The 25,285-nt window shown below is 36.8% G+C and overlaps 1 protein-coding gene across 2 annotated transcripts in view; it reads left to right on the forward strand.

Annotated features, from left to right (window-relative positions):
• Positions 1–25,285, forward strand: part of slc4a4b (solute carrier family 4 member 4b) — a 54,485-nt gene that overhangs the window by 3,471 nt on the left and 25,729 nt on the right. For both annotated transcript variants that reach the window (XM_082140011.1, XM_082140010.1), the window contains exons 2-6: positions 11,658–11,728; positions 13,800–13,973; positions 18,630–18,765; positions 22,915–23,075; positions 24,039–24,218. In XM_082140011.1, the coding sequence (XP_081996137.1) occupies positions 11,658–11,728; positions 13,800–13,973; positions 18,630–18,765; positions 22,915–23,075; positions 24,039–24,218 (722 nt within the window). The remainder of the gene's footprint in view (positions 1–11,657; positions 11,729–13,799; positions 13,974–18,629; positions 18,766–22,914; positions 23,076–24,038; positions 24,219–25,285) is intronic.

Consider the following 25,285-nt stretch of genomic DNA (forward strand, 5'->3'; position numbering starts at 1 on the left):
GCGCAGCGCTGATTTCATATGTGAACTTGAGGTTCTGGAGTTTGACGCAGAGCTGCTAGATTTACAGGCATTTGGTGAAAGTTGTGTGTGTGTGTGTATATGCACACACACACTATATATATATATTTTTTTTTATAGTTTTGGCAATACCATAGTTTTACCATAGTGTACACACACACACACACATAAAATAAATAAATAAATAAATAAATTGATAACTATGATATGTGACCCTGGATCACAAAACCAGTCACAAGTCGCACGGGTATATTTGTGGCAACAGCCACAAAATGTCCCAATTTTGTATGGTACAAAAATATAGATTTTTCTTTTATGCCAAAAATCATTTGAATGTTAAATAAAGATCATGTTCCATGAAGATATTTTTAAATTTCCTAGCATAAATATATAAAACATCTATTTTTATGAGTGAATGCAGCACAATCGCAAACACATAAATGGACAACTTTAAAGGAGATTTTCTTAATGTTTCGGTTTTTTTTTGCACCCTCAAATTCCAGATTTTAAAATAGTTGTATCTCGGCCAAAATATTGTCCTATCATAACACAAACCACACATCAATTGAAAGCTTATTTATTCAGCTTTGATGTATACATCTCAATTTCAAAAGATTTACCCGTGTGACTGGTTTTGTGGTACATGGTCACATAGAGAAAAAAAAAAAATAAAGAAAAAAAAAAAATATATATATATATATATATATTTATTTTTTATTTTTATTTTTATTTTTCTTAATATTACATGTTACATGGCAATAATAACAAATAATGATAGATTTGTAACAGAAGCATTACCATTGTTCCTTAAATTTTTTTGACCAGTTCAACCAATCAAGTCGTATTAAAATCAAGTCAAATTTTTTTCTCATTTAATATCCTGTTTCGCTTGGAAATAACTATGTTGCGATTGCTGTTTCATGTTGACTTTAAATCAATGACTGGTCATTCTGACTCCTGATTGTCTCAGCTTGATGTCTCGGATTAGTTCCTGTCCTATAAATCACCCCGGTGTTTCTCCTCTTTGCCAGTTAAAGATGTCATACGATTAGGGATCTTGTTGGGATCCTGCGGTCTCTTCCAGACATGTGTTTTAGGTGTTTGGAAGTTCATATCACTGTTTGACTCCTGTGGTCACTGTGTGTTTAGGCTTGTCTCGCAAATATTCACTGACTGATGTCTAAGTGACAAGTGCTGAAGTGTGTGGAATTCCTTGGTTATTCCAGAGTTTCTGTGCAAGGTGACTAAAATATTGTAAAAGCATTTTATTGTTTCATTTATCTGTTAGATCAGGGAATGTCTCTCTTTTATGACCCCTTTATAAATGCTTGAAATGCTCTGTAATTTGCTGTATAATCTTCAGTAGCACTGTATAATCATTCATAACATTAACAAACATTATTTCATTATGCTAAACAAGTGTCGACCTAGTTTCTAAATTAACTTTGCCATCATGCCACTGCGTGACAGAGAGAGATTTACGCCGGTTTATTAATGTTTTACACTTCAACCAAATTACGTAACAGACATCAGACGATATAAGAGATTATTTCTTTCAGCCATACATTTTTGTCACATTTAGAATTAAAATCGAGTTTTTATTTTATTTTATTTTAAATAAATTTCTGTTTTTATATGAATGTTAAAAAGATAAAAAAATCTGAATTTTATTCGTAATTTCATTTGAAAGAAATATGAGTATGTTTCATATGTATATAGAACTTTTTACTTATACTTTATTTATAATGCATTATAAAGGTGTTCATAATGCATGTTATAATGCATTATGTCTTTTCATAAATAAATTGTAACCAAAGTTGATGAGCATTATAATATTCGGATTCCTTGTTACATCTGAAACGTGTTTTTCGTTTGTCGTGTGTTTTAATGCATTATACTTTCTAAAGGTGTAACAATGATGAGTATTGGATAACTGGGTACAGTTATTATACGAGACCATACAATGCATTAATAAGGTTCTTTACAAGGCATAATTAATACATTATTTATAAAGGCTTTAACCCTCTGGTGCTCTTCAGTCATTTTTGATGAAAAAATTGTATGTTGTGGATTATTTAGAATTTTTTTTACTTCATCGAAACTTGGTAAAGTTTTTGGCACTTGCTATGTGATCACAAAAGGATCATGGACATGATTCGAAAAGGTTAAATTGTCCTGAAAAAATAGTCACACTTGTATTTTTCAACGGCCACTTTAGCAGATTTCAATTAGTGGAAACGTTTGGTACTGCGCCCAAACAAAATCTTACTGAAATCATAAATAAGAGATAAGAGATATCAACCTCAAATTTGGGGCACAACTTGTTTACATTTTTGGCTTTGATTTTTCATAGTTTTACAGTAAAACATGTTTTGGAAAATATGTATTTCATATAAAATAAAAAAATAGTGTTTGAGCCTTTTTTTTTTGTAATAATAAACTTAAACTTCTATGATGTTTTTTTCCTTAATTTTTTTTTCCTTGTGCAATAATCTGCCAAGTGTCGTCTTTAAAAAGCGACCAAACTGAAGTATGTGTTTCAAGGCTTTCAAGATTTATGACAGTTTAAGTTTGAAATTTAAGTAAAGCGTTTCTTTAAAATGAAAAGAAAAAAAATCCTCAATTTTTATTTCTAAATAAAAATTTCAATATGTTTTATATGTACCTAAAACAAATGACTTCTAAAAGGAAATGTATTGTTTCTTGCTCTAGAACACTGTTTATTAGACAACTTTGTATTCATTTGTTTATGACCGGACTATACCACCGTGTGTGCAAGTTGTTGAAGCAAGGGTTAATTCCTAGATCCTTGCATCCTGATCCCGTCTGTCAGTGTGCAGGAGATGTAGATAGAAAGAGGAACAGAAAGAGAGAGAAAATACAATGGAGAGAACATATTATGAGGAAGAGACAGAAGACAGAAAAAGTTCTGTAGGAAACAAAGGAAGCCTTGTACTTAAAGGAAAGAATGGCTGTGTGACATTGACTGACAGGAAGAGAGATTACACATGGAATGAGGAAAATAGGTGTAGATGACAGAAGATGGAGAGGACAGACTCAACACACCCTGGTCTCCTGTATAGGTGTTCAGTGTAGATGTTTTTCATTCTGTGAGGGGTCTGCAAACTACTTTTTTTAGGGAAGTGAAGCTTAAAGTTCTCCTTATTTCAGTTGCTGCAGTTATTTGAGGAACTCACAGACGTCCTGGGATGCCGGCTTAGACCAGCATGAATGTCTCTGTTAGTCCAGGCTGGTTTATGGTGGTTTGTGCTCATCATCTATAGTCACATCAAGAGGGAGAGGACATTTGATTGATAAAGTGACCAATCACAGTGTTTCATTTCTCCCATAGGGATTCTACAATCCCATGAAGCATTGCAAACAGCATTAAAAAAAACGATGGAGAAATGTAAAACTTTATAGAGAATGAAAATATTTAATAATTTTAGGTAGATCGACTTCTTCTTCATGGGAGTGGGTGGAGCTGAGAAGATCTTTTTTGCCATTTTGACTCTCTGATTGGTGGAATTGTACAGCATCAATGTAGTTTTTCACCGTGAATTCAACTGATTATTTTTAATTAAGTTGAAGTAATGTAGGCTGATGACCTCATAGCTCACTGTCTTTAAATCTTTATAAGTTACTATTAAAAATCTGTTTCCCTATGGAGAAAATGAATAGAGTTTTTACTTCCGGATTCCGACTGTTGCACTCTTTATGCCTTCATTCGTTAACTACATTAATAAACATGAACTACTAATAAAAAAAGATTATAAAATCTTAATGTTAATTTTAGTGCTGGGCAAAGATTAATCGCGATTAATCACATCCAAAATAAAAGTTTGTGTTTGCATAATATATGTGTGTACTGTGTATAATTATTTTGTATATATAAATACACACATATGCATGTTTATATTTAAGATTTTTTTTAAATTTAGATATAAATTATTTATATTTATGTATAATATAAATTATGTATAAATACATATACAGTATATACATGCAAATATTTCTTAAATAAATACATGCATATGTGTGTATTTATATATACAAAATAACTATACACAGTACACACACATATATTATGCAAACACAAACTTTTATTTTGGATGCGATTAATCGCGATTAATCTTTGCCCAGCACTAGTTAATTTTAACATTCAATTCATTGTTAAAATCAAAAGTTGTACCTGCTAATATTATTCCATGGACCTGAGCTAACAATAAACTAACAATGAACAGGTGTATTTTAGCGTTAACAAAGATTAATAAATAATGTAACAAATGAAAAAATCTGTCCTAAGTAATAAATGCTAAATATTCACACACACACACACACACACACACACACACACACACACACACACACACACACACACACACACACACTTGCTACTTAGCGTCTCAAACAAAACAAAGATTTGATGACATTAATCTGGTCATCTTTGGCAAATCCAGTGAGTAATTCTTCCTCAAAAGTGTTCATTTTATCAGCCCAGTGCTTTATAAACATGCTTTTGCTTCCAGACAGACCAGTGTCTCGTGTATGCATTTTAAAATGTTATTTACTCCAGTGATCAAAGCTGAATTTACAGCATCATTCCTCCAGTCTTCAGTGTCACATGATCCTTCAGAAATCATTATAATATGCTGATGCGCTGCTCAAGAAACATCGGTCTGCACTTGTTTGATTAATTTAGGATGATATTATTGATTGTAAAGATCAGGTCTGGCCACCAAGAGAGTCTCAGGTGCTGTTTTGGTCTTTCTCCTCTTCTCTTTCTCCTGTCAGCCGGAATGATTAACTGGCTCTAGCTGCTCAGGATTTAAAGAAATCTACACCATTCGGCCTGACTGTCACACCATCTGTTACTCCAAATGCCTCAAACAGACGCTGCACTAAACTCTAGCTTAACACGCTGGCTAAGCTAAACTAACTGCTGAGAACTTATATGGCCAATCAATGGCTGACGGGAATGACATAGTATTATCCCTCAACCGCATGACTTCATGTTTAATTTGAAGCTTAAAGGGATTGTTGTTCACACAAAATGAAAATTCTGTCATTTACGGGCACTGATGTCAGACCTGTTTGACTGTCTGTGGAACCAAGTTCAAAAGTTTAAGGGCGATTCGATTTATTTATTTTTTCTGAAAGAAGTCTCTTCTGCTCACCAAGGTTGCATTTATTTGATAAAAAATACAGTAAAACAGTAATGTTGTGAAATATTTGTACAATTTAAAAGAACTGTTTTGTATTTGAATATATTTTAAAATGTCATTTATTCCTGTGATCAAAGCTGAAGAGCGCATTGAGCTGCGAGAGAGACGCTTTACCCCAGGCGGCTTTCTGTGCGCGTGCGCTTGAACACTAGCCTGGAAATCCAGATCTAAATCTAAAAGATTAATGGTCTGGCGTCAACTAATGTAAATCGGCCAGCTTGAGGGGCGGCACCAAGCATGCATTTGAAAATCTCTCTGCACGCAATTGGATAACACTACGACCAATCACAACAATAAACCCCATACGCTTAGCTACCAGCGGAGCTAACTGGTAGATTATACTCTTACTGTATCCGGTCGGCAAAACAGCAAAAACGTCCTTCTTGCAAAGGAACGTTTAGCTCGCCTCTGGCCCGCCTATATCAGATAACCCGATATGATTGGTGCAGCTCGGATCGAGGGGCATATTTAATGAGCATCATTACTCGACGCCAGAGTAAACTCGCTGAGCAAATTCAACTTGTGCTCTCGCGAGAACTCTGGATCACCAGGGTACTTAAAGGAGCCGTATGTAAGATTGTGGCCAAAACTGGTACTGCAATCACTTTCAAATTACTGTAGAGCGGTGTATCCCCTCCCCCTCCCCCCTGACTCGAGGTTGCCAGATAGGCTGGCATTTTTTATCCGACACATTTGTAGCTGCAGCTGTGGTAACTAGAGCAGAGCTGGCAACCCGGATGCCGAAACACTACTGACTTCGTGATTGGTAGATAGGTGGAGGGGTGGAGCTTCAGGCCAAAACACAAGATGACAACATCAACATCAGTTGAGGGATGCAACTTCACTTTTAAATGACAATATCCTGGCCGGACTACTGTTGTCAGTGATATAAGTATTTGAAATGAACATGATTTCTTAATGTCTAGTGACATATCAGGGCCATTTTATGATTAATTGAAAAACATTTCTTACATACAGTTCCTTTAAACACACAAATACACACAAAAATATGTCAAGATGTCCGTCTTGGCGAGTTTTCACTTAAACGCAATCGGTTACATCAACAGTTGGGAAAGTAACCGAATGCTTGTCAGTATATTAGATCTGTGCATTTGGTCTTAAAGTGACAGCAGCCTAATAAACCTGCTGTCTGTGTCATCTAATGTTAAAGGTGCTCTACGTGATGTTCTTGTTGAAGTTCGAAGTATTGTCAAACAAGACGGAGGCTAGCTCGACCCTCCCTCCTCCTCATCCGCGCACTAACACCCCAAATCCTTCTTGTCGGTTATTGGCTGGAACAGTTTGTTATGTTTCGTGGTGCGGGTGAGCCCAGTTTGTTTTTGTTGCCGTTTGTGGAGCCTGGGCCGTCTACAGAGACCGCGTTTTTTTTTTGCAGTGTGTTCAGGGGACAGGCGGCTAGCGGATAGTGAGGAGATGTTTGCTGTGTGTGACAAAATGTTTTGGCCTAAAAAACGCGTGACATCACTTAATCAAACAACAACAACGAGAGAATCATTCACTGTTCTTCACTGAACAACTTTAGTAACTTTAATAAGAATTAATGTATACGGTGAAGAAGACTATACAGAGTTTTATTACATTTGATTACTTAATTCAATTTCTGTATAGTAGGCTATTATTATTAGTAGGCTAAACTGTTTATTTCATTTGGTTTTTAACCCATTGTTTGGTTGGGGGTCATTTTGGGGCTGTTATGAACGCATTGTCAGGGGCCCCCGGACACAGTTTTGCTTGGGGCCCCCAGAAGTCTGTCATTACTCCAGTCTTCAGTGTCATGTGATCCTTCAGAAATCATTCTAACATGCTGATTTGCTGCTCAAGAAACATTCATGATTATCAATGTTGGAAACACATTTTTCCTAAGAATTCATTGATAAATAGAAAGGTCAAAAGAACCGCATTTATTTGAAATAGAAGCCTTTTGTAACATTATAAATGTATTTACTGTCACTTTTGATCAATTTAATATGTGAATCTCATCAACAGATTCAGTTAAATGATTGACCTCAGTGGCTCGGTGATTTCTCAAGATGTTTATATTTTTCTCTGCGGGTCGTGATCTGGTCTCATGTTAAATGCTAAAAGCTAAATATAAATGCTGGACTAATGCGTAGTCGCATATCTGGCAATCTACTAACAACTAACAATCCTGTTACTTTTGAAATGACTTGTTTGCTTGGATCATAAAGTTAATTGCAAACAACAAAAACCAAATTGGCTAGTAGTTTAAACCGGATTATACCGAAACAAAGTGCCGTTCCCACAGAAGCCGTAACATTTGAGGAATTAGAGCATATGAGAAGGATTTAAAGATCAGAAGGTCTTATTAAAAGCTCGGTTGAAATCCCACTTACACAATGATGTTGCTATTCTTTCATTCTTTCACTCTTTCTTTGCTTGCGTGGCTGTGAGAGTTTGCTACGAGAGCCAAACTGTGCTTGTTGTTGTGTATTTAGTGTAGTATCTAAATTTACAACTTAGCCTAATAGACATGTCACAACTCAAGTTTACCTCAAGGACTATATTCAATGACTGTCTCAAGCACCTAATAAACCACTTCCCCAGCCTCAGGTGTCAGATTCAACATGACCTTTGACCCCCAGGAAGCATTTGTATGTTATAGACAACACCTTGTTGGCTGTTTGATTGATCGCCTCTGTAAACCACGTCAGGTTCTGAGATCACGTGTGTAACTGGCAGGAGATAATGTTCCTTGTCGATATCAGTGTGGTTTATGATTGGCATTTGTCCCACCTCTGAGGTAAACATGGTGCTAGGGCTGCTGGGAGCTCGTGCGTCAGTCAGTTACACACCTTTATTGCTTGTATTTACTTTAGCTTCATGACATTCCTCTGCCCAGGTCTCATGATTTTCCATATCATAAACCGTAATAAACAAATCCATCGGTGTGTTTGATCAGTCTCTCCATAGGTAACAGATTTTGTGGTTGTAGTTTGTAGTTCTACTATGTCATATTTCTCCTCCAAACACCCAAGCATTTTCATAAAGAGCATAAGACCTATTTTAACTTTTTTTTTTTTTCATTGTGACAATTAAGCACATTTATATATTTTACATCATCAAAATGCATTGAGATGTTTTAGATCGTCAAAGTCGTCATTTTTCATTATTCTGAATGTGATTCTCAAATCACAAATTTTAAGATTTTATCAGCATAAACGATACAATAAATATTATTATTAATATGTATTATTTTGTATTATAAATATAACCATACAATATTATATAGATCAAGGTTCAACTGAGTAGCAAATCATCATATTAGAATGATTTCTGAAGGATCATGTGACCCTGAAGACTGGAGTAATGATGCTGAAAATTCAGCTTTGCATCACAGGAATAAATTAATTTTTAAAGCATATTAAAATAGAAAACCATTATTTTAAATTCTAATAATATTTTGCAAAATTACTGTTTTTTTCCCCTGTATTTTTTATCAAATAACTGCAGGCTTGATGAGCATAAGAGACTTCTTTCAAAAACATTAAAAATAGTAATGTTTCCAAACTTTTGACCTGTACTGTACTGTATGCTATATTAGTTAGGATACCATTTTTTAATTTTTTTATTATATATCCCCCCCCCCCCCCCCCAAATTATTTATTTTACAGATTTTTTTTATTTTATTTGCTTAAGCATAAATTAAAGGCAATACGATTAATATTAACTAAATATATTGCTATATTATTAATAATAATAATTTTATATATATATATATACACACAATTTTATTGTCTAATTTGTTATTTATATTTAAATCAAACATTTCTTAAAAAATATTAATAATTATTATGTCACAATCCAAAAATATGTAAAAAATATTAAGCGCTATATTTGTAGGCTATATATGAGTAATATCTTAATTGTTTCTTTTATGGGTGAAATATGACCAAGAACGTTTCGAGAGAGTCGCACCACTTGATGAACATCTGTTAAACACATCTCGCGCTCTATTTCCCGCTTGTGATCCACTAGGGATGAATAAACTTTATTTAGTTTGAAATGCAGAGAGTTGATGCGCTGCCAGAAATCCGATTGTCAAATGCTTATCCATCAGTTTATGTCCATGTGGCAGTGTGGCTTCCTCTGGGTGTGTGAGGGGTTATTATAAACACAGAGATTACTGTACATCCAGCTCATGTTTAACGTATATTAATCACAAGATAACATAGCTCATCTAACCAGGTTACATGACCACCTGGGCTTTGCTCGTCATTCTGAAGAACACAGGAAATGAAGTAAAGAGTGACAGGAGGGATAAATACTGTGAAATCTTCACTTCCCCGTAAGCGAGGATGGATAATACATGCTTCAATGAAATGATTGTATAACAGAGTGTAAGAAATGAAGAGATATACATGCATAAAGGAGACAGAGACCAGCTGTGAATCTAAATAACCTCATGGATAAAAGTGTCAGAGAGAAACTAAAATAACAGAATAGGAAGTGAGAATATGTATTAAAGTAAACAGTTGTTCTTCTCACTAGTTGTTTCTGAAGTAAAAGTCTTGTCCAGCCTATATGATATACACTACTGTTCAAATGTTTGGAGTTAGTCATTTTTTTAAGTGCCCCATTATGCTATTTTAAACGTTACTAATTTTGTTTTGGCGGTCTCAAACTATAGGTTTACCTGCATTCAAGGTAAAAAAGAAAAAGAAAAAGAAAACACAAATTTTCTCACAATATGCATTGTAGCATCAGCTCTTTTTGATGAGCCAGTCTGATGTGATTGGTCTACTCTGCTCTGATTGGTCAGATGGACCAGTCTGTTGTGATTGGTTTACTCTGCTCTGATTGGTCAGATGGACCAGTCTGTTGTGATTGGTCTACTCTGCTCTGATTGGTCAAATGGTGCAGTCTGTTGTGATTGGTCTACTCTGCTCTGATTGGTCAGATGGACCAGTCTGTTGTGATTGGTTTACTCTGCTCTGATTGGTCAGATGGACCAGTCTGTTGTGATTGGTCTACTCTGCTCTGATTGGTCAAATGGTGCAGTCTGTTGTGATTGGTCTACTCTGCTCTGATTGGTCAGATGGACCAGTCTGTTGTGATTGGTTTACTCTGCTCTGATTGGTCAGATGGACCAGTCTGTTGTGATTGGTTTACTCTGCTCTGATTGGTCAGATGGACCAGTCTGTTGTGATTGGTTTACTCTGCTCTGATTGGTCAGATGGACCAGTCTGTTGTGATTGGTCTACTCTGCTCTGATTGGTCAAATGGTGCAGTCTGTTGTGATTGGTCTACTCTGCTCTTATTGGTCAGATGGTCCAGTCTGTTGTGATTGGTCTATTCTGCTCTGATTGGTCAGATGGTCCAGTCTGTTATGATTGGTCTACTCTGCTCTGATTAGTCAGACGGCCCAGTCTGTTGTGATTGGTCTACTCTGCTCTGATTGGTCAGATGGTCCAGTCTGTTGTGATTGGTCTATTCTGCTCTGATTGGTCAGATGGTCCAGTCTGTTGTGATGGGTCTACTCTGCTATGATTGGTCAGATGGTCCAGTCTGTTGTGATGGGTCTACTCTGCTATGATTGGTCAGATGGTCCAGTCTGTTGTGATTGGTCTACTCTGCTATGATTGGTCAGATGGTCCAGTCTGTTGTGATGGGTCTACTCTGCTATGATTGGTCAGATGGTCCAGTCTGTTGTGATGGGTCTACTCTGCTATGATTGGTCAGATGGTCCAGTCTGTTGTGATGGGTCTACTCTGCTATGATTGGTCAGATGGTCCAGTCTGTTGTGATTGGTCTACTTTGCTCTGATTGGTCAGATGGTCCAGTCTGTTGTGATTGGTCTACTTTGCTCTGATTGGTCAGATGGCGCAATCTGTTGTGATTGGTCTGCCGTTTACAGAGCGTGTTGGAAACTTAACGGCCATAACCATATCTGAATTTCAGCTCCAAAGGCTTCCTCATCACTTTATACACCGTTATAAGAACGATGGCGTCGGCATTGAAAAGCAACTGTTTTCATACATGGATGCACAATTTTCCACCTCCACACAAGGATATTATAGGTGGTTGCCAGGGCGTTGCTATATTGTTGCTAAAATATGTTGAGTTCTATGTGGTTTCTCATTGTTTCAAGTCTTAAGAGTTCACCCTCAAGTCATCCAATGCATCCAATCCTCAGTGAAAGACATGTGATGACTTGAATCACAACCAGACTGGTTCAGGTTTACACACCTGATAAACAAGTAAAGGTAAAATGAAAGGTTAAAACACAAGTGAGTGAACTCCTTCAGAAGAAACACTGTTCTGAGAAACGTGCGCGTGCAGCGCGAGATTAAACATGTTTACTCTTTCTTGACATAGCCTGGGTTATAGTTTATTTGTATTTGACTTTCCCTCTCTATGGTTTTTCTTTTACAGAATGGAGGATGAAGCCATAGTGGACAGGGGAGCGTCTTACATCAAAAACGTGTGTGACGAGGAGGTTGAGGGTACGAAACATGCGCGCGCGCACACACACACACACTTAAATATATTGTGTGATATACGATCTCCTTTGTGACGACTGCAGATCCCTAAGACTCTTACGTACTGTGGATTGAGTTTCACGCTCACTTTCACTCACTCAAGTCTCACTCTCTGTTGAGGGCCAGCTGTGTTTTTTTATTACTTTTTTTTATTCTTGCATTGGTAGTAATTTATGTTTAAGGGCAGGAGAGGATTATGAGTGATGCAGATGTAACAAACCAAAGCTCTACACGTGAAGATGTTTACTATCTTAATACACACACACACACACACACACACACACACACACACACACACACACACACACACACACACACACACACACACACACAGATAATCTGTTTCCACACAAATGGGCGTCTAAATGGGCGTCACTGTAGCTCACTATATTTCAATGCAAAACCCTTTGTCTTATTCACATATGCCACCTATATATTTATATAAATGTGTGTGTGTGTATATATGTATATATATAATGTATGCAAATACATATATGCATTTTTGTTTATATATATATATATATATATATATATTTGTATTGTATATATTTTGTGTTTAATATATTTCATGTTTTTTACAACACAAAAAATTAGAATACTGACACTGTGGGCCATATTCAAATTTGCAGCCCCAGTTTTGTCCATGTTTGCAGCTTACAAATAATTGACTCGTCACAGTTCACTCTGACTGAATTCCCCTTTCAGTTGTGGAATGTATAAAGTATTACAGGTTTAGACATCTAAAAATATCTTCACATCAAAAGCAGATCAAACACACATTCTCAAACATGAGCATTTCACACACTCATGCGCTTTCTATATTTGTTTCTCTCTCTCTCTGTCTCTCATCATCCCTGAACTTTGGACTTTCACATGATGGACACACACACACACACACACACTAGTGCTATCAGATAACGTCTGGTGGACGTATTTGTTTAAAGTCAAACCTGAAATGAATGAAGGATGACTAAAGCATGATTGATGGATGACTAAAATGATGAGCAATTAGTCCTTATATTGTTCTGTGAGTGTGTGTTCATCTAAGCGTGTGTGCTTTCTGTTTTTACATCCACTTCCTGGAGATGTTTTACCATTTCCTGCCTGATCAGCTGTACAGGAAGTTGTTGCCATTTATCTATAATCTAACAAGTGTGAGATACGAGTCAGTTTTCCCCTCAGAAAAAAACACAAATGCATGCCAACACAAACAGACTGATATTCCTTCTTACACATGTTCCTGGTCTCATTATGAATGATTCATCAGTACTTGTTCTTCCAAAGAAAAGAAATGTTGTAAAAATTTAACTCTGAAATGACTTTTTCTAATGTCATCTTGACATTTTTTCCTGTTTCACCCGTGCAAACACTTTAGAAAGTGAATACAATGCGATACTATTGGTTGTCATCACACCAGTGTTGTTTTACTATTTTACAGTATTTATTAATATTTTGAATTAGCTTTTTTTTTTGTTTAATTAAATTTTTATTTTATTTGATGTGCTTTGTCATTTTTAATAGTTTTAGTTGATTAGTTTTGAATATTATAAATTTTTTATAAGAATTATATTAATATTATTTGTAATATGAATTATTATTTCTATTTAGCTTTAAGTTGAACTTGAGCATTGGAAATGACCAACTCTTATTGAAAATAAATGTCTTATACGGTTGCTTTTTTTTTTGCTTTGATACTGTAAAAAGTCTCAACTCTGAGTAACACAATCCTCCATGTTGAAATCCATATTGCAAAATTCCGCAGATTTTCTCCCAAAGTTTTCGGCTTCCATCAAATCGATTATACATTGGCAGGATAATCATTGACAGCAGCAGGCATACATATTAAACAGAAAAAATGCTGTGTTTACTAAAGCAATGACATCATTATTCTTTATCTGGTTATCTGTTCATCTATTTTTAGGCTTTAATTTATAACCTGTCACTCTGATATGTATGTATCTGTGTATCTGTAAGAGTGTATGTGTGTGTTTGTTGGTAATCCTGTAATCTTACCATGCCTTGTGCCTGTGTGTAGGTCATCACACAGTCTACATTGGCGTTCATGTGCCTAAGAGTTACCGTCGCCGCCGGCGACACAGACGACGATCCAATCACAAAGAGAGGAGGGAACGTGTGACGGAAAACGTGAGCGACAAATCGGACACAGAGAACACAGATGATCCCTCCTCCAGCATCCTCAAACCACTCAGTAAGTGACACACGGCCCTCAAATGAAGAAAAACTGCTCCTGTATCTCTGCGCTATTGATATGATCAAAATAGTAGGGAGAAAGTGCAATGCCCAAAATGGCAGAATAAAGTCCCACTTTTTAAATAAAAGTGCCAATTGGCAACTGTTAAAGTCATTGTGTCACAGCAGCTGTTAGAAGCTCCGGTTGCTTTAGAAACTTCGTTCGGCTGCATCCGAAATCACATACTTCCCTTCTATATATATATATATATACACAGTATGTGACAAAAGAAGTATGTCTGAATTCACAGTACTCATAAAAGAGTAGGCAAAAAATACCCAGATGACCTACTACTATCGGCAAAATAATAATAATGATAATTCATTACATTTATATAGTGCTTTACATGGAAGAAGGGGATCTCCTCAACCATCACCAATGTGCAGCATCCACCTGGATGATGCGACGGCAGCCATAGTGCGCCAGAACGCCCACCACACACACTTACTGGTGGAGAGGAGACAGAGTGATGAAGCCAATATATATATATATATATATATATATATATATATATAATAAATAATAATTCATTACATTTATATAGCGCTTTTCTCGGCACTCAAAGCGCTTTACATAGAAGGGGGAATCTCCTCAACCACCATATATATATGGGATGATTAGGAGGCCATGATGGACAGAGGCCACTGGGCAAATTTGGCCAGGCTGCCGGGGTTAAACCCCTACTCATTTCGAAAGACATCCTGGGATTTTTGTGATCACAGACAGTCAGGACCTCGGTTTAATGTCTCATCTGAAGGACAGTGCTCTTTGACAGTATAGTGTCCCCATCACTACACTGGGGCGTTAGTACCCACACAGGCCACAGGGTGAGCGCCCCCTGCTGGCCTCACTAATGCCTCTTCCAGCAGCAACCTGGTTTTCCCTGGAGGTCTCCCATCCAGGTACTAACCAGGCTCAACCCTGCTTAGCTTCAGTGGGCAACCAGTCTTGGGCTACAGGGTGATGGCCAATACAATTCTGAAGTGTGCATACTATGGACACTTTACTATCCCATTAGGCCACAGGAGAGGATTTATGAATGGCAGTGAAGCGACGCAACTGACGCTGGTAGGTCACATGACCATGACAACATGGCGAATGTAGTACATCCAGATTATATTCATACAACACACATTCATACTATATAGAACATACTATTTGGTAATTACGTATTTAAAATAAGTACCTACTCAAGAGAGTATGCGATATCGGACGCAGCCACTCAGTGTTCTGAGACGCGCTAGACTGTAAAAATGCTGTTTTTTTTGTCATGATTTGTGCATTTAGAAAACAAAATTTATGAGACCGTTGTTGTCAGGTTTCATTGGTGATTTCAAAAATGACATTTATTCATAAACTTGGTGAACAGCTTTGGAGAATCTGACATTTCCTCATTCTAAGAGACAGCAGCTGTACTTGAGTGAGTGAAATAGCTGCCCGAGGGGTGTTTCAGAGACGGCCGCAGAGTGAAATGAATCACCCTAAAGGGACTTTGTTACTGGTATGTGGTTCGTAAAAAGGTTTTTCCTTTTTAAGTGTGGATTTCATTTGTTTCACCAGTGAAAGTTAGGCAGAAATGTCACATGCGTATGTCACATGACTAGTATACAATGACTTAAATTTTGAACTATTCCTGACACAGTGCTATTATGTTACTTCGCAAGACTTGGATTGTAGTCTTATTGACTACTTTTATTATATTTTTATAGTACCTTTTGGGGATTTTGGCAGTATAGTCACCATTTTTCTTGCAAGGAAAAGAGCAGCTCAGACATCTCCTTTCGCGTTTTAAATAAACCAATACACATTTCTACAAGTATGTCTTAGAAGAAAACCTATTTTACAGATTATCCCAGAGCACTTCTTGATGTTCTGGAGAATCAGAGAGCGATGGAGAGAGAGAACGAGATAAAGCGGTCCTTACAGCCTCAGTTAAAGGTCTTTGTGTGTGCTAATCTCTCCTTATCAGTGGCATGGCTGAAAAGGCAAAGCATCAAGCTAAACAAGTGCACAGTCACCTTTATCTGCGCTTATCTTCTGTGAACCCATTCTACCTCTCCATCGCTCCTTCGACTGTAGATCGTGTGAGACCGCAGAAATCACACGTTTCACACAGTCATTACTTACAGTAAGTCACTGGGTTAAACTAACAAACACATTTCTCGCACAAATAGTTTGTACAGCTTCTCATGGCCTGGATTTGTGGCTGGATTTAGCATTAGTGGTCAGCTGATTGCAACAATACCGCTAGTTTCAGTGTTGAGGATTTGCTAGCTAGTGTATAATGGGTAATTCTAGCCACTTGTGGTAAGCGGTGTTAACTTTTAGCTCAGGTTAGGAGGCATCGAGTTAAGCGTGGGCCGAAGGGATGTTCTTCCCGTTTCTCTGTTATGTACACCCTGGCCTTATTTACTCCGGAGGGGCTGTTTTCAGGCCATTGAGGGAGGACAACAATCCCCCAGCTTTGATTAGTTTAGCTTAGATTAGCATAGCATGCTCCAAATGTGCTAAACTGCACAGAAAGAAAGGCAGTGGTAAAAAGCCTTCGATATGTTTAAGGATCAAATCTGGTATCGGTTATCGTGCATTTTTCTACTTTGATACAGTTGTTGTAATTGCATATTATATTATCAGCATAACAAATTGAGTGATTATTCAGAACCTCAGTATTCGGTTTGTCTCGTTTGATTCAATGACGTTGATCATCTGATGATCATGTTCTCTAGCAAGATTTGAGATGATGCAAAGAGCATCTTTTCATCACATCTGACCATCAAATAAACAAATATGTGACCCTGGATCACAAAACCAGTCACATGTCGCACGGGTATATTTGTGGTAATAGCCAACAATACATTCATTGTATGGGTCAAAATGATTGATTTTTCTTTTATGCCAAAAATCATGAGGATATTAAGTAAAGATCATGTTCCATGAAGATATTGTGTACATTTCCTACTGTAAATATATAAAACATTTCTTTTTGTGAGTAAATGCAGCACAATCGAGAACATAAATGAACAACTTTAAAGGCGATTTTCTCAATGTTTCGATTTTTTGGCACCCTCATATTCCAGATTTTAAAATAGTTGTATCTCGGCCAAATATTGTCATATCCTAACAAACCATACATCAATGAAGCTTATTTATTCACCTTTCATGTGATGTATAAATTTCAATTTCAATTTTTTTTACCCATGTGACTGGTTTTGTGGTCCAGGGTCACATATGTCTCTTTATATGTCATAAAGCTGCTTAAATGCAGAATCATAAATGTTTTTTAAGTCGCGCATTTTAACTTTTTTTTACATTTCTTACTGAAAGATATTCGAAAGAAGCCAAAATAGATCCATCTACTGCAGTGTTGATATGTGATGAGAAATTACTAAGAAAAGTGTAGTTGCTTTTATTTGATGTCACAACAGTTAAGTGGAAGAATTCAGAACTTACCTAAAATTCAGAGTTGACAATTTGAAATGATGAGTTTGACAAAGACATAAACAGTCAGAAATTCATAGCAAACTATAGCTATATTAGTCATGCATGACATGATTTGATATGTATTTAGTTGTACTTGGACATTGTGTGTGTGTGTGTGTGTGTGTGTTTGTGTGTGTGTGTGTGTGTGTGTAAGAGAGAGAGAGAGTGAGAGTTTTAATAACTCTTTCTCTCTCTCTCTCTCTCTCTCTCTCTCTCTCTCTCTCTCTCTCTCTCTCTCTCTCTCTCTCTCACACACACACACACACACACACACACACACACAACTTTACCTTGACCTGAGGCTAGACTGAAAAGAAGCATGCACATCTGTGCACATGCATGACATGCGTTGATCTTGATACACATGTAAATACACTTGGTATGTCCCAATGCAGACTTTGAATCAAAATATCCAGTCCTGTTGCAATGCAGACGAGAGATTTCCCCATGTTCTGACTTCCCTAACTAGCAGGGAAGGCCAGAATCACAGAAATCACTGTATTTTTGGACCTAATTTCCCAGACGTAGACACAGATCTCATCAGTATCCCAAAAGTCTCATCTTAACCCGTTTGTTTTGTCTAGTTTTACCTTTAAAAAAGGCCTTGCCTGTGCAGAGAATTAAGTCTTTGTAATTTAAACGTGTCCACGTTTAGAAAAGGTGTGGCGCAACTTTCACATTATAACGTTCAGTATACAACAGTGTGGTTATGAGAAATGCTGACATAGGCTCCCTCATGCATTTTCCTCATGCATGTATTTTGTGCTTTGCATCTCAAGGAAACTTCCCTGTCAAATTCAGATTGAAATCTCAAAGAGGGGTCAGTTCTGGCTCAGTCTGCTTTCGCAACACTATCTATTTCTGTTTCTCCAGGAAATAAAGTCTCTCGTACTGACTGTTTTTTTGGGTGTAACACTCACATTTACAAGAAAGCTCATTCATCTTGATGTTACATAACACCTATGCAGGAAACAATCTATTTTATTTCTATTACATTCCCACCTTAAGCAGACAGAGTGCTATTGTCCTGTTGTGTAATTGTCTGTTTCTGGTATATGATCTGTAGTTTGATTGTATTGGCTTGTCTTTATGTTATGCTGGCCTGTCACACCTTGTTTGTTGTTTCCTCATCAGTTTCTCCGGCAGCAGAGCGGATCCGCTTTATTTTGGGGGAAGATGACAGCGGCCCACCTCCACCGCAACTCTTCACCGAACTCGACGAGCTTCTTTCCGTCGACGGTCAAGAGATGGAGTGGAAGGAAACGGCCAGGTAAAGTGTACAAACACTCAAGAAATATTTTAAACAGAAGATTTAGACAAAAATGCATCTTGATTTCACAGGTATTCACAGTCCGTGTTACATTATATTCTCAGTATGGCCACAAGGGGCGCTATAGTGGTTAATGTAGACTGTCTTCTTCTACTGTTATGAAAGAGTATTTTTTTTCTAGCCTATTATCCCAGCATCCCAATTTGCACACTTCACACCCAAGTCAAGAATACTATATCGAACTATATCGATATAGTTTAACTATAACTATATTGAACTGAAATTCGGGCGAAAACTATGCGAATTAAGATGCGAGGCTTGTCTTAATTCAGAATAGCATGTTATTATAATACTTTTTCTGCCGTATCTTTATATTGCATAAATAGTAAGATTAGTCTGCTAATATTTGAAATTTTGAATTATCCCTGAATCCCAATTTGCATAATATCCAAATTAATCTCGAATACTATTTAGGCCGAATTGTATGCAAATTGCGATGCAATACTAGTTTTATTTCAGAATAGCACTCTTATTATTTCTGCCATATCTTTATATTGCAGAAATAGAATAGTGTGCTATATTTTTAAAGCCTATTATCCCCGAACCCCAATTAGCACACTATCCACCCTAACTAGTATTAAAGAATACTAATATCGAACAGTATTTCAGACAAATAGTATGCAAATTGCGACGCAAGGCTTGTCTTAATTCAAAATAGTATGTTATCATACTACTCTTTCTGTTTCTGCCATAACTTTATATTGCAGAAATGGTAAGAATAGCATGCTTGTATACTATTCCGAATGAATTTTATGTTCCTAAGGTGTTTGTTTAGTTCTTGAGTTTCATTGGCTAATCTGCATGGAACAAATCACAGTATTCTGGCATTTGATTGGCTCATTTGCACATTTTTGCATTTACATTGATTCATTTAGCAGACACTTTTTCACTGTTTGAGTCACAGGAATCCCATCATTGTGTTTATTAACCATTTTGCATCATTTTCTAATTTCGTTGACTTCAGCAGATTTCCAGCTATTTTGTCCTCAGACGGATATGTAGGTTAGAAACACACTCTTGAAAGATGGAGACCTCTCATTTGTCTCCGCTAAAACAACAGAAGTATTCAACACTGGCGTCATTTACCCAAATGCTCACGATTTTAGTCCCACTTGACTGATCTTAGGATTTTACACATTCCTGTCTGTGTTCCCTCTCACGTATGCTATTAGATAAGCCTTCTGATTTCAGAATAACAGTAATAAATTACACAAGAACAAAATGTATCTGAGAAACAGATCTGGAATTAAGGAGAGGTACATTCTTTCTTTTCTTTTTTTTTTCTTTTTTTTTTTTTGTTACCCAAAAGTCTATTTGCCCTCATTTACTCGCCATCATTCCAGACTGTTTTGTTTTTCACATAAATAGCATGACAGGGAGTAAATAATGACAACATTTTTACTATTTTGGCTCAGTTATACTTATGAACTTGATCAAAAAGCAAGAGACAAAGAAACCGAGGAAAGACACGTCAGCAAAAAGACAAAGCTTCTTTCATCTGGTCCAAGTAGTTTTGATTTCCGGTGTGTATTTAGTGACGGATGATCTTTTCCTGCCACGAACATATCAACTGACACACACTTTCACTCTTACTCACTCACTCACACACTCTTCTATGTGTGTTTTTTTATTGTACAAACTGTATATTCTATCCCTTACACTAACCTAACCCATCACAGAAAACTTTTGGCATTTTTCTTGAATGTAAATAATAATAATAATTCTGTTTAGTATTTTTATTTTTATTTTTTTTTGCCTCGTAAACCATGTTTATGTTGTAATACCCATGTCATTATACACATTTGTGTCCTCATAAACCATATATACAAGAACACACACACTCACACTCACACACACACACAGGTCTTGCAAACTAGTAATTTCTGAAACTGTAATTTAACCGTTAAATCATGTTTTTGAGTCATTCTATGAAACGAGTGCTAAAGTATTTTTAAATGACAAGGCTTGGTTTGGATATGTTATACTTGAACATGAAACATGAAAAATAACCACGGATGTTGAATGTCAGTAGAACAAGCTTTTGAAATTTGCTTCTCTGAAAACTTTTATGATGTCACTTCCTTTTCATTACGACCTTTAAACTCTTCACTATTATTTTGAGAGGAATAATAGGGTTCGGGGGTTCTTGGATATAATAAATAAATAAATTGTTTTAATATTATTTATTTTATTTTATTTTATTTTAATTTAGTTTACGTAGATGTGATTTATGATGTGATTTATTAAGGGAAAACCAGTGCAAATTTGTAGAATTTATTTACTTATTTGGGTGATATGGACATGCAAATACAACAAATTAAACTGCAAATACGACATGAAATAATATTTCAATAGAATGTTTATAATTAATTTTGAATGGATATATTTAATCTCACATAGCAGTCAATAGCAGGTTTTTGTGTTTTGTTCAAGTCCATCAAATGGTACGGACACAAATGGCGCTCCTGGAACGGTTTCTTTCTTTGAATTTGCATGATCCAGATTTACATGTTAAGATCTACATGGCTCATTTTGAAATGAAACCATTTGCTAACAAAGAGCCCATTGTTTTTATGTGTGTGCATGTGTGTGTGTGTGTGTGTGTGTGTGTGTGGATGGAATGATGGATGGATGCACAAACCGAGTTCACAGAGTTCTCATGGGTTTCTGGGTTTACCTGTGGCTCAGGTAACATATCAAAACTGCAGGCCGCCGTGTGTGTGTGTGTGTGTGTATCACTTTTGTCTCGGATATCATACCCACGCTTGGCTAAACTCAGCTCACCAGCCTCTCTGCACAAGATTACAGGGTTCTAAGGGATATCTGTGTGTGGTTGGGTATGGTTTCTCTAAGACAGATATTCGCTCAAGTAGACATGGGTAAGCTGATAACAGGGCCAGAAGCTTTGAATCATTTTGATTCTTATTTTACATTAAAAAGCTTTCAGTTAGTCAGCATAAATCTAAAGTTACGCAGCTATCTATCTCCTTCTGTTTTTGGCAAATGGTATAAGCTTAAACCAACAAAAATACATTTGATGTGTTCCTATAGTAAGTATATATAATAATAATATTTCCTTGCAATCAGTGATGGTAAAAGCATGATATTAAATGATTGCCATATCCATATACCATTCAAAATGTTGGGGTCTCAAAGAGCATAAGTCTCTTCTGCTCACCAAGGCTGCACTGATCAAACATACAGTAAAAACATTAATATTGTGAAATATTTTGACAATTTAAAATTTCAGAGTCTTTAGTGTCACATGATCTAATATGCTGATTTGATGCATTTCTGATTATGATCAATGTTGAAAAAAAAAAACTGTTTCTTGATTAATACAAATTCTTTGATAAATAGAAAGTTAAAAAATAAAAGCAATTATTTGAAATAGAAATCTTTTGTAACGTTATTTATGTATTAACTGTCACTTTTGATCAGTTTAATACATCCTTGACAAATTTACATTTACATTTACATTTATTCATTTAGCTGACGCTTTTATCCAGAGCGACTTACAATTGCTATATATGTCAGAGGTCGCACGCCTCTGGAGCAACTAGGGGTTAAGTGTCTTGCTCAGGGACACATTGGTGTCTCACAGTGGATTCGAACCCGGGTCTCTCACACCAAAGGCATGTGTCTTATCCACTGCGCCCCACCACCCCCACAAATACTAAAAAAACCTTTGAATCAGAAGTCCCCACTGGGATAGAAAATCATGTACACACACACACACACACACACACACACACACACACACACACACACACACACACACACACACACACACACACACACACACACACACACACACACACACACACACAGATTTATATTTACATGTACCATGGTAAAACACGTGTATGATCAATATGCATGACCAAAAATAAAAGGTGTTATGATGATAAATGTCATTCTGAAAAAACATGGCATTGTGATAAATGTCCCCCAAAATTTTATTATCGTGGTATTTTAATAAGTACCTGGGATAATGTCACTGTACAGGGTCACGGTGCTCTAAATGTAATTTTTTTTCAAGATTCAGCTGTTATCTAAACATTTAAGTGTGTTTTCTGTTTCTCTCAGATGGATAAAGTTTGAGGAGAAGGTGGAGAAGGGTGGAGAACGGTGGAGTAAACCCCATGTGGCCACTCTGTCTCTTCACTCGCTCTTCCAGCTGAAAAACTGCATCGAGAAAGGAACCATCATGCTGGACATGGAGGCAAACTCACTTCAGCAGATCGTTGGTAAAACTGCACTTCAATCTTCATTTCGGCTGTATAAGGTTCTTGAATTGTTATATGGTTCTTAAAGGGATAGTTCACTTTGAAATTAATTTTTGGTATGTTTTAGCTTACCTCAAGGGCATCCAAGATGTAGGTGTCTTTTTTTCCGCAGTAGTTTCAATTTTTATATTTTTAGGTCAAACCGTTCTTGTCTGTCAGTCATATAATGCAGGTCTATGGTCATTATCTCAAAACACAAGCACAGAGTCCAAATTAAAACAATTCCCCGTCGTCCAAATTAAACAATTCCCCATCGTAAGTACACATTGATGGCCTAAGACACGAAACGAGCGGTTTGTGTGAGAAAACGAACAGTATTTATATCGTTTTTACCTCTTATACGCAGCCATGTCGAAGTGATCTGATCTGACGTGTACGCAGACTGGTGCATAGATATATACACTAGATGTCGCCTTAAAGACATTCGTTCCAATGAACTGCCGTAGACAAGGCGACATCTAGTGTATATATCTATGCACCAGTCTGCGTACACATCAGATCAGATCACTTCGACATGGCTGCGTATAAGTGGTAAAAACGATATAAATACTGTTCGTTTTCTCACACAAACCGCTCGTTTCGTGTCTTAGGCCATCAATGTGTACTTACGATGGGGAATTGTTTCATTTGGACGACGGGGAATTGTTTTAATTTGGTCTCTGTGCTTGCTCTTTGAGACAGTGACCATCGACCTGCATTATATGACTGACAGACAAGAACGGTTTGACCTAAAAATATAAAAATTGAAACTACTGCGGAAAAAAAGACACCTACATCTTGGATGTCCTTGAGGTAAGCTAAAACATACCAAAAATTTATTTCAAAGTGAACTATCCCTTTAAGAGGTTTCAGATTAGTGTTTCGGTTTCTGTTCTTTAATAAAGCACCAGTATATTCTTGATGAAATCTGTCTCTGTCTTTCAGAAATGATCACTGACAGTCAGATCGAGAACGGGCAGCTAAAGGCCGACCTGAAGGAGATGGTCATGTACACTTTGCTACGGAAACATCGCCACCAGACCAAGAAGTCCAACCTGCGTTCGCTGGCTGACATTGGAAAAAGCGTGTCGAGCGCGAGTCGTCTGTTCACCAACCAGGAGAACGGTAACACAGCTGCCACATTAAACCTCTCGCTTACACTCTATCGGTTTCCACATCTCTCCTCTCACTTTCACCGTCAGCATCTATCTGATCAATCCTTCCGCACGTCTCTCACACATGCTGCGTTCATATCGTACAGATGTTTTCTAACAGTCTTGTGGGCGGAAGAAAAATCACATTCGCACGGTGCAAAACTGAAACTGAAAATCCTTTGATGTTTCAAACTTGCAAGTAATCAAATTTGCTGATGAGATGCAGTAGGTTATTAAACCTCAAACCCTCCCAGGAAGAACTAGAAACCATTAGAAATGTATCAGAGCAAGCATTGGTTTCTGCAATTTGCTGCTGAAACACTTTATTTAATCTGATTTAGTATCAATTTAATCATGTTTCTCTCAGTTTTTGGGAATAACTGGCTTAACTAACTTAACTTAAAGGTACACTATGAACCCTTTTTTGTTCAAAATGAACAAATTTGATCCCTTAAAACACATCTTTGATCACCAAAATGTCACATTTAAACGTTTTATTCCTTCTTCACATTAGCTTGAATGTAACTCTACACCCTTGCCTCATTAAGTATGATTATGTAAATGAGCCCCGCCTCCACTCACTCACACCAGCTCAGAATTCCTAATCCACTCGCTCAACTTTACTGCAATAAATGCGGGACAATGGCAAGTGGAAATACTGGTTTAATTCAGCCTTATATGTTTGAACCAGAAACTTTTAGAAGAAGAGGAAAAGTGAATTATGCAGACCCGTCTACAAGTCGATGTATTAGAATGGTAATACGTTTTATGTATCGCTCTCTACAACGCCAGACACATAACTGTAATTAAGATTAGCCTTTTGCTTGACTACGTTATCAAACAGCTAATAATGTGTTGCTAATGTTACACAAACCATGTTCCCGGTCACCATCTCAGAGTCAGACAGCTGACTACTAACAATCAGCAACACTTTGAACAACTATTGAACAATAGAACGCCAGTGGAGAGAGATCGACGGAGAAAAGTTGCTCCGGCTACTTTGACGCGTGTCTGGTGTGTGAGTGGCGGAGGTTAGTT

This window comes from Leuciscus leuciscus (genome assembly GCF_965113295.1).
Source record: "Leuciscus leuciscus genome assembly, chromosome: 16".
Taxonomy (NCBI): Eukaryota; Metazoa; Chordata; class Actinopteri; order Cypriniformes; family Leuciscidae; genus Leuciscus; species Leuciscus leuciscus.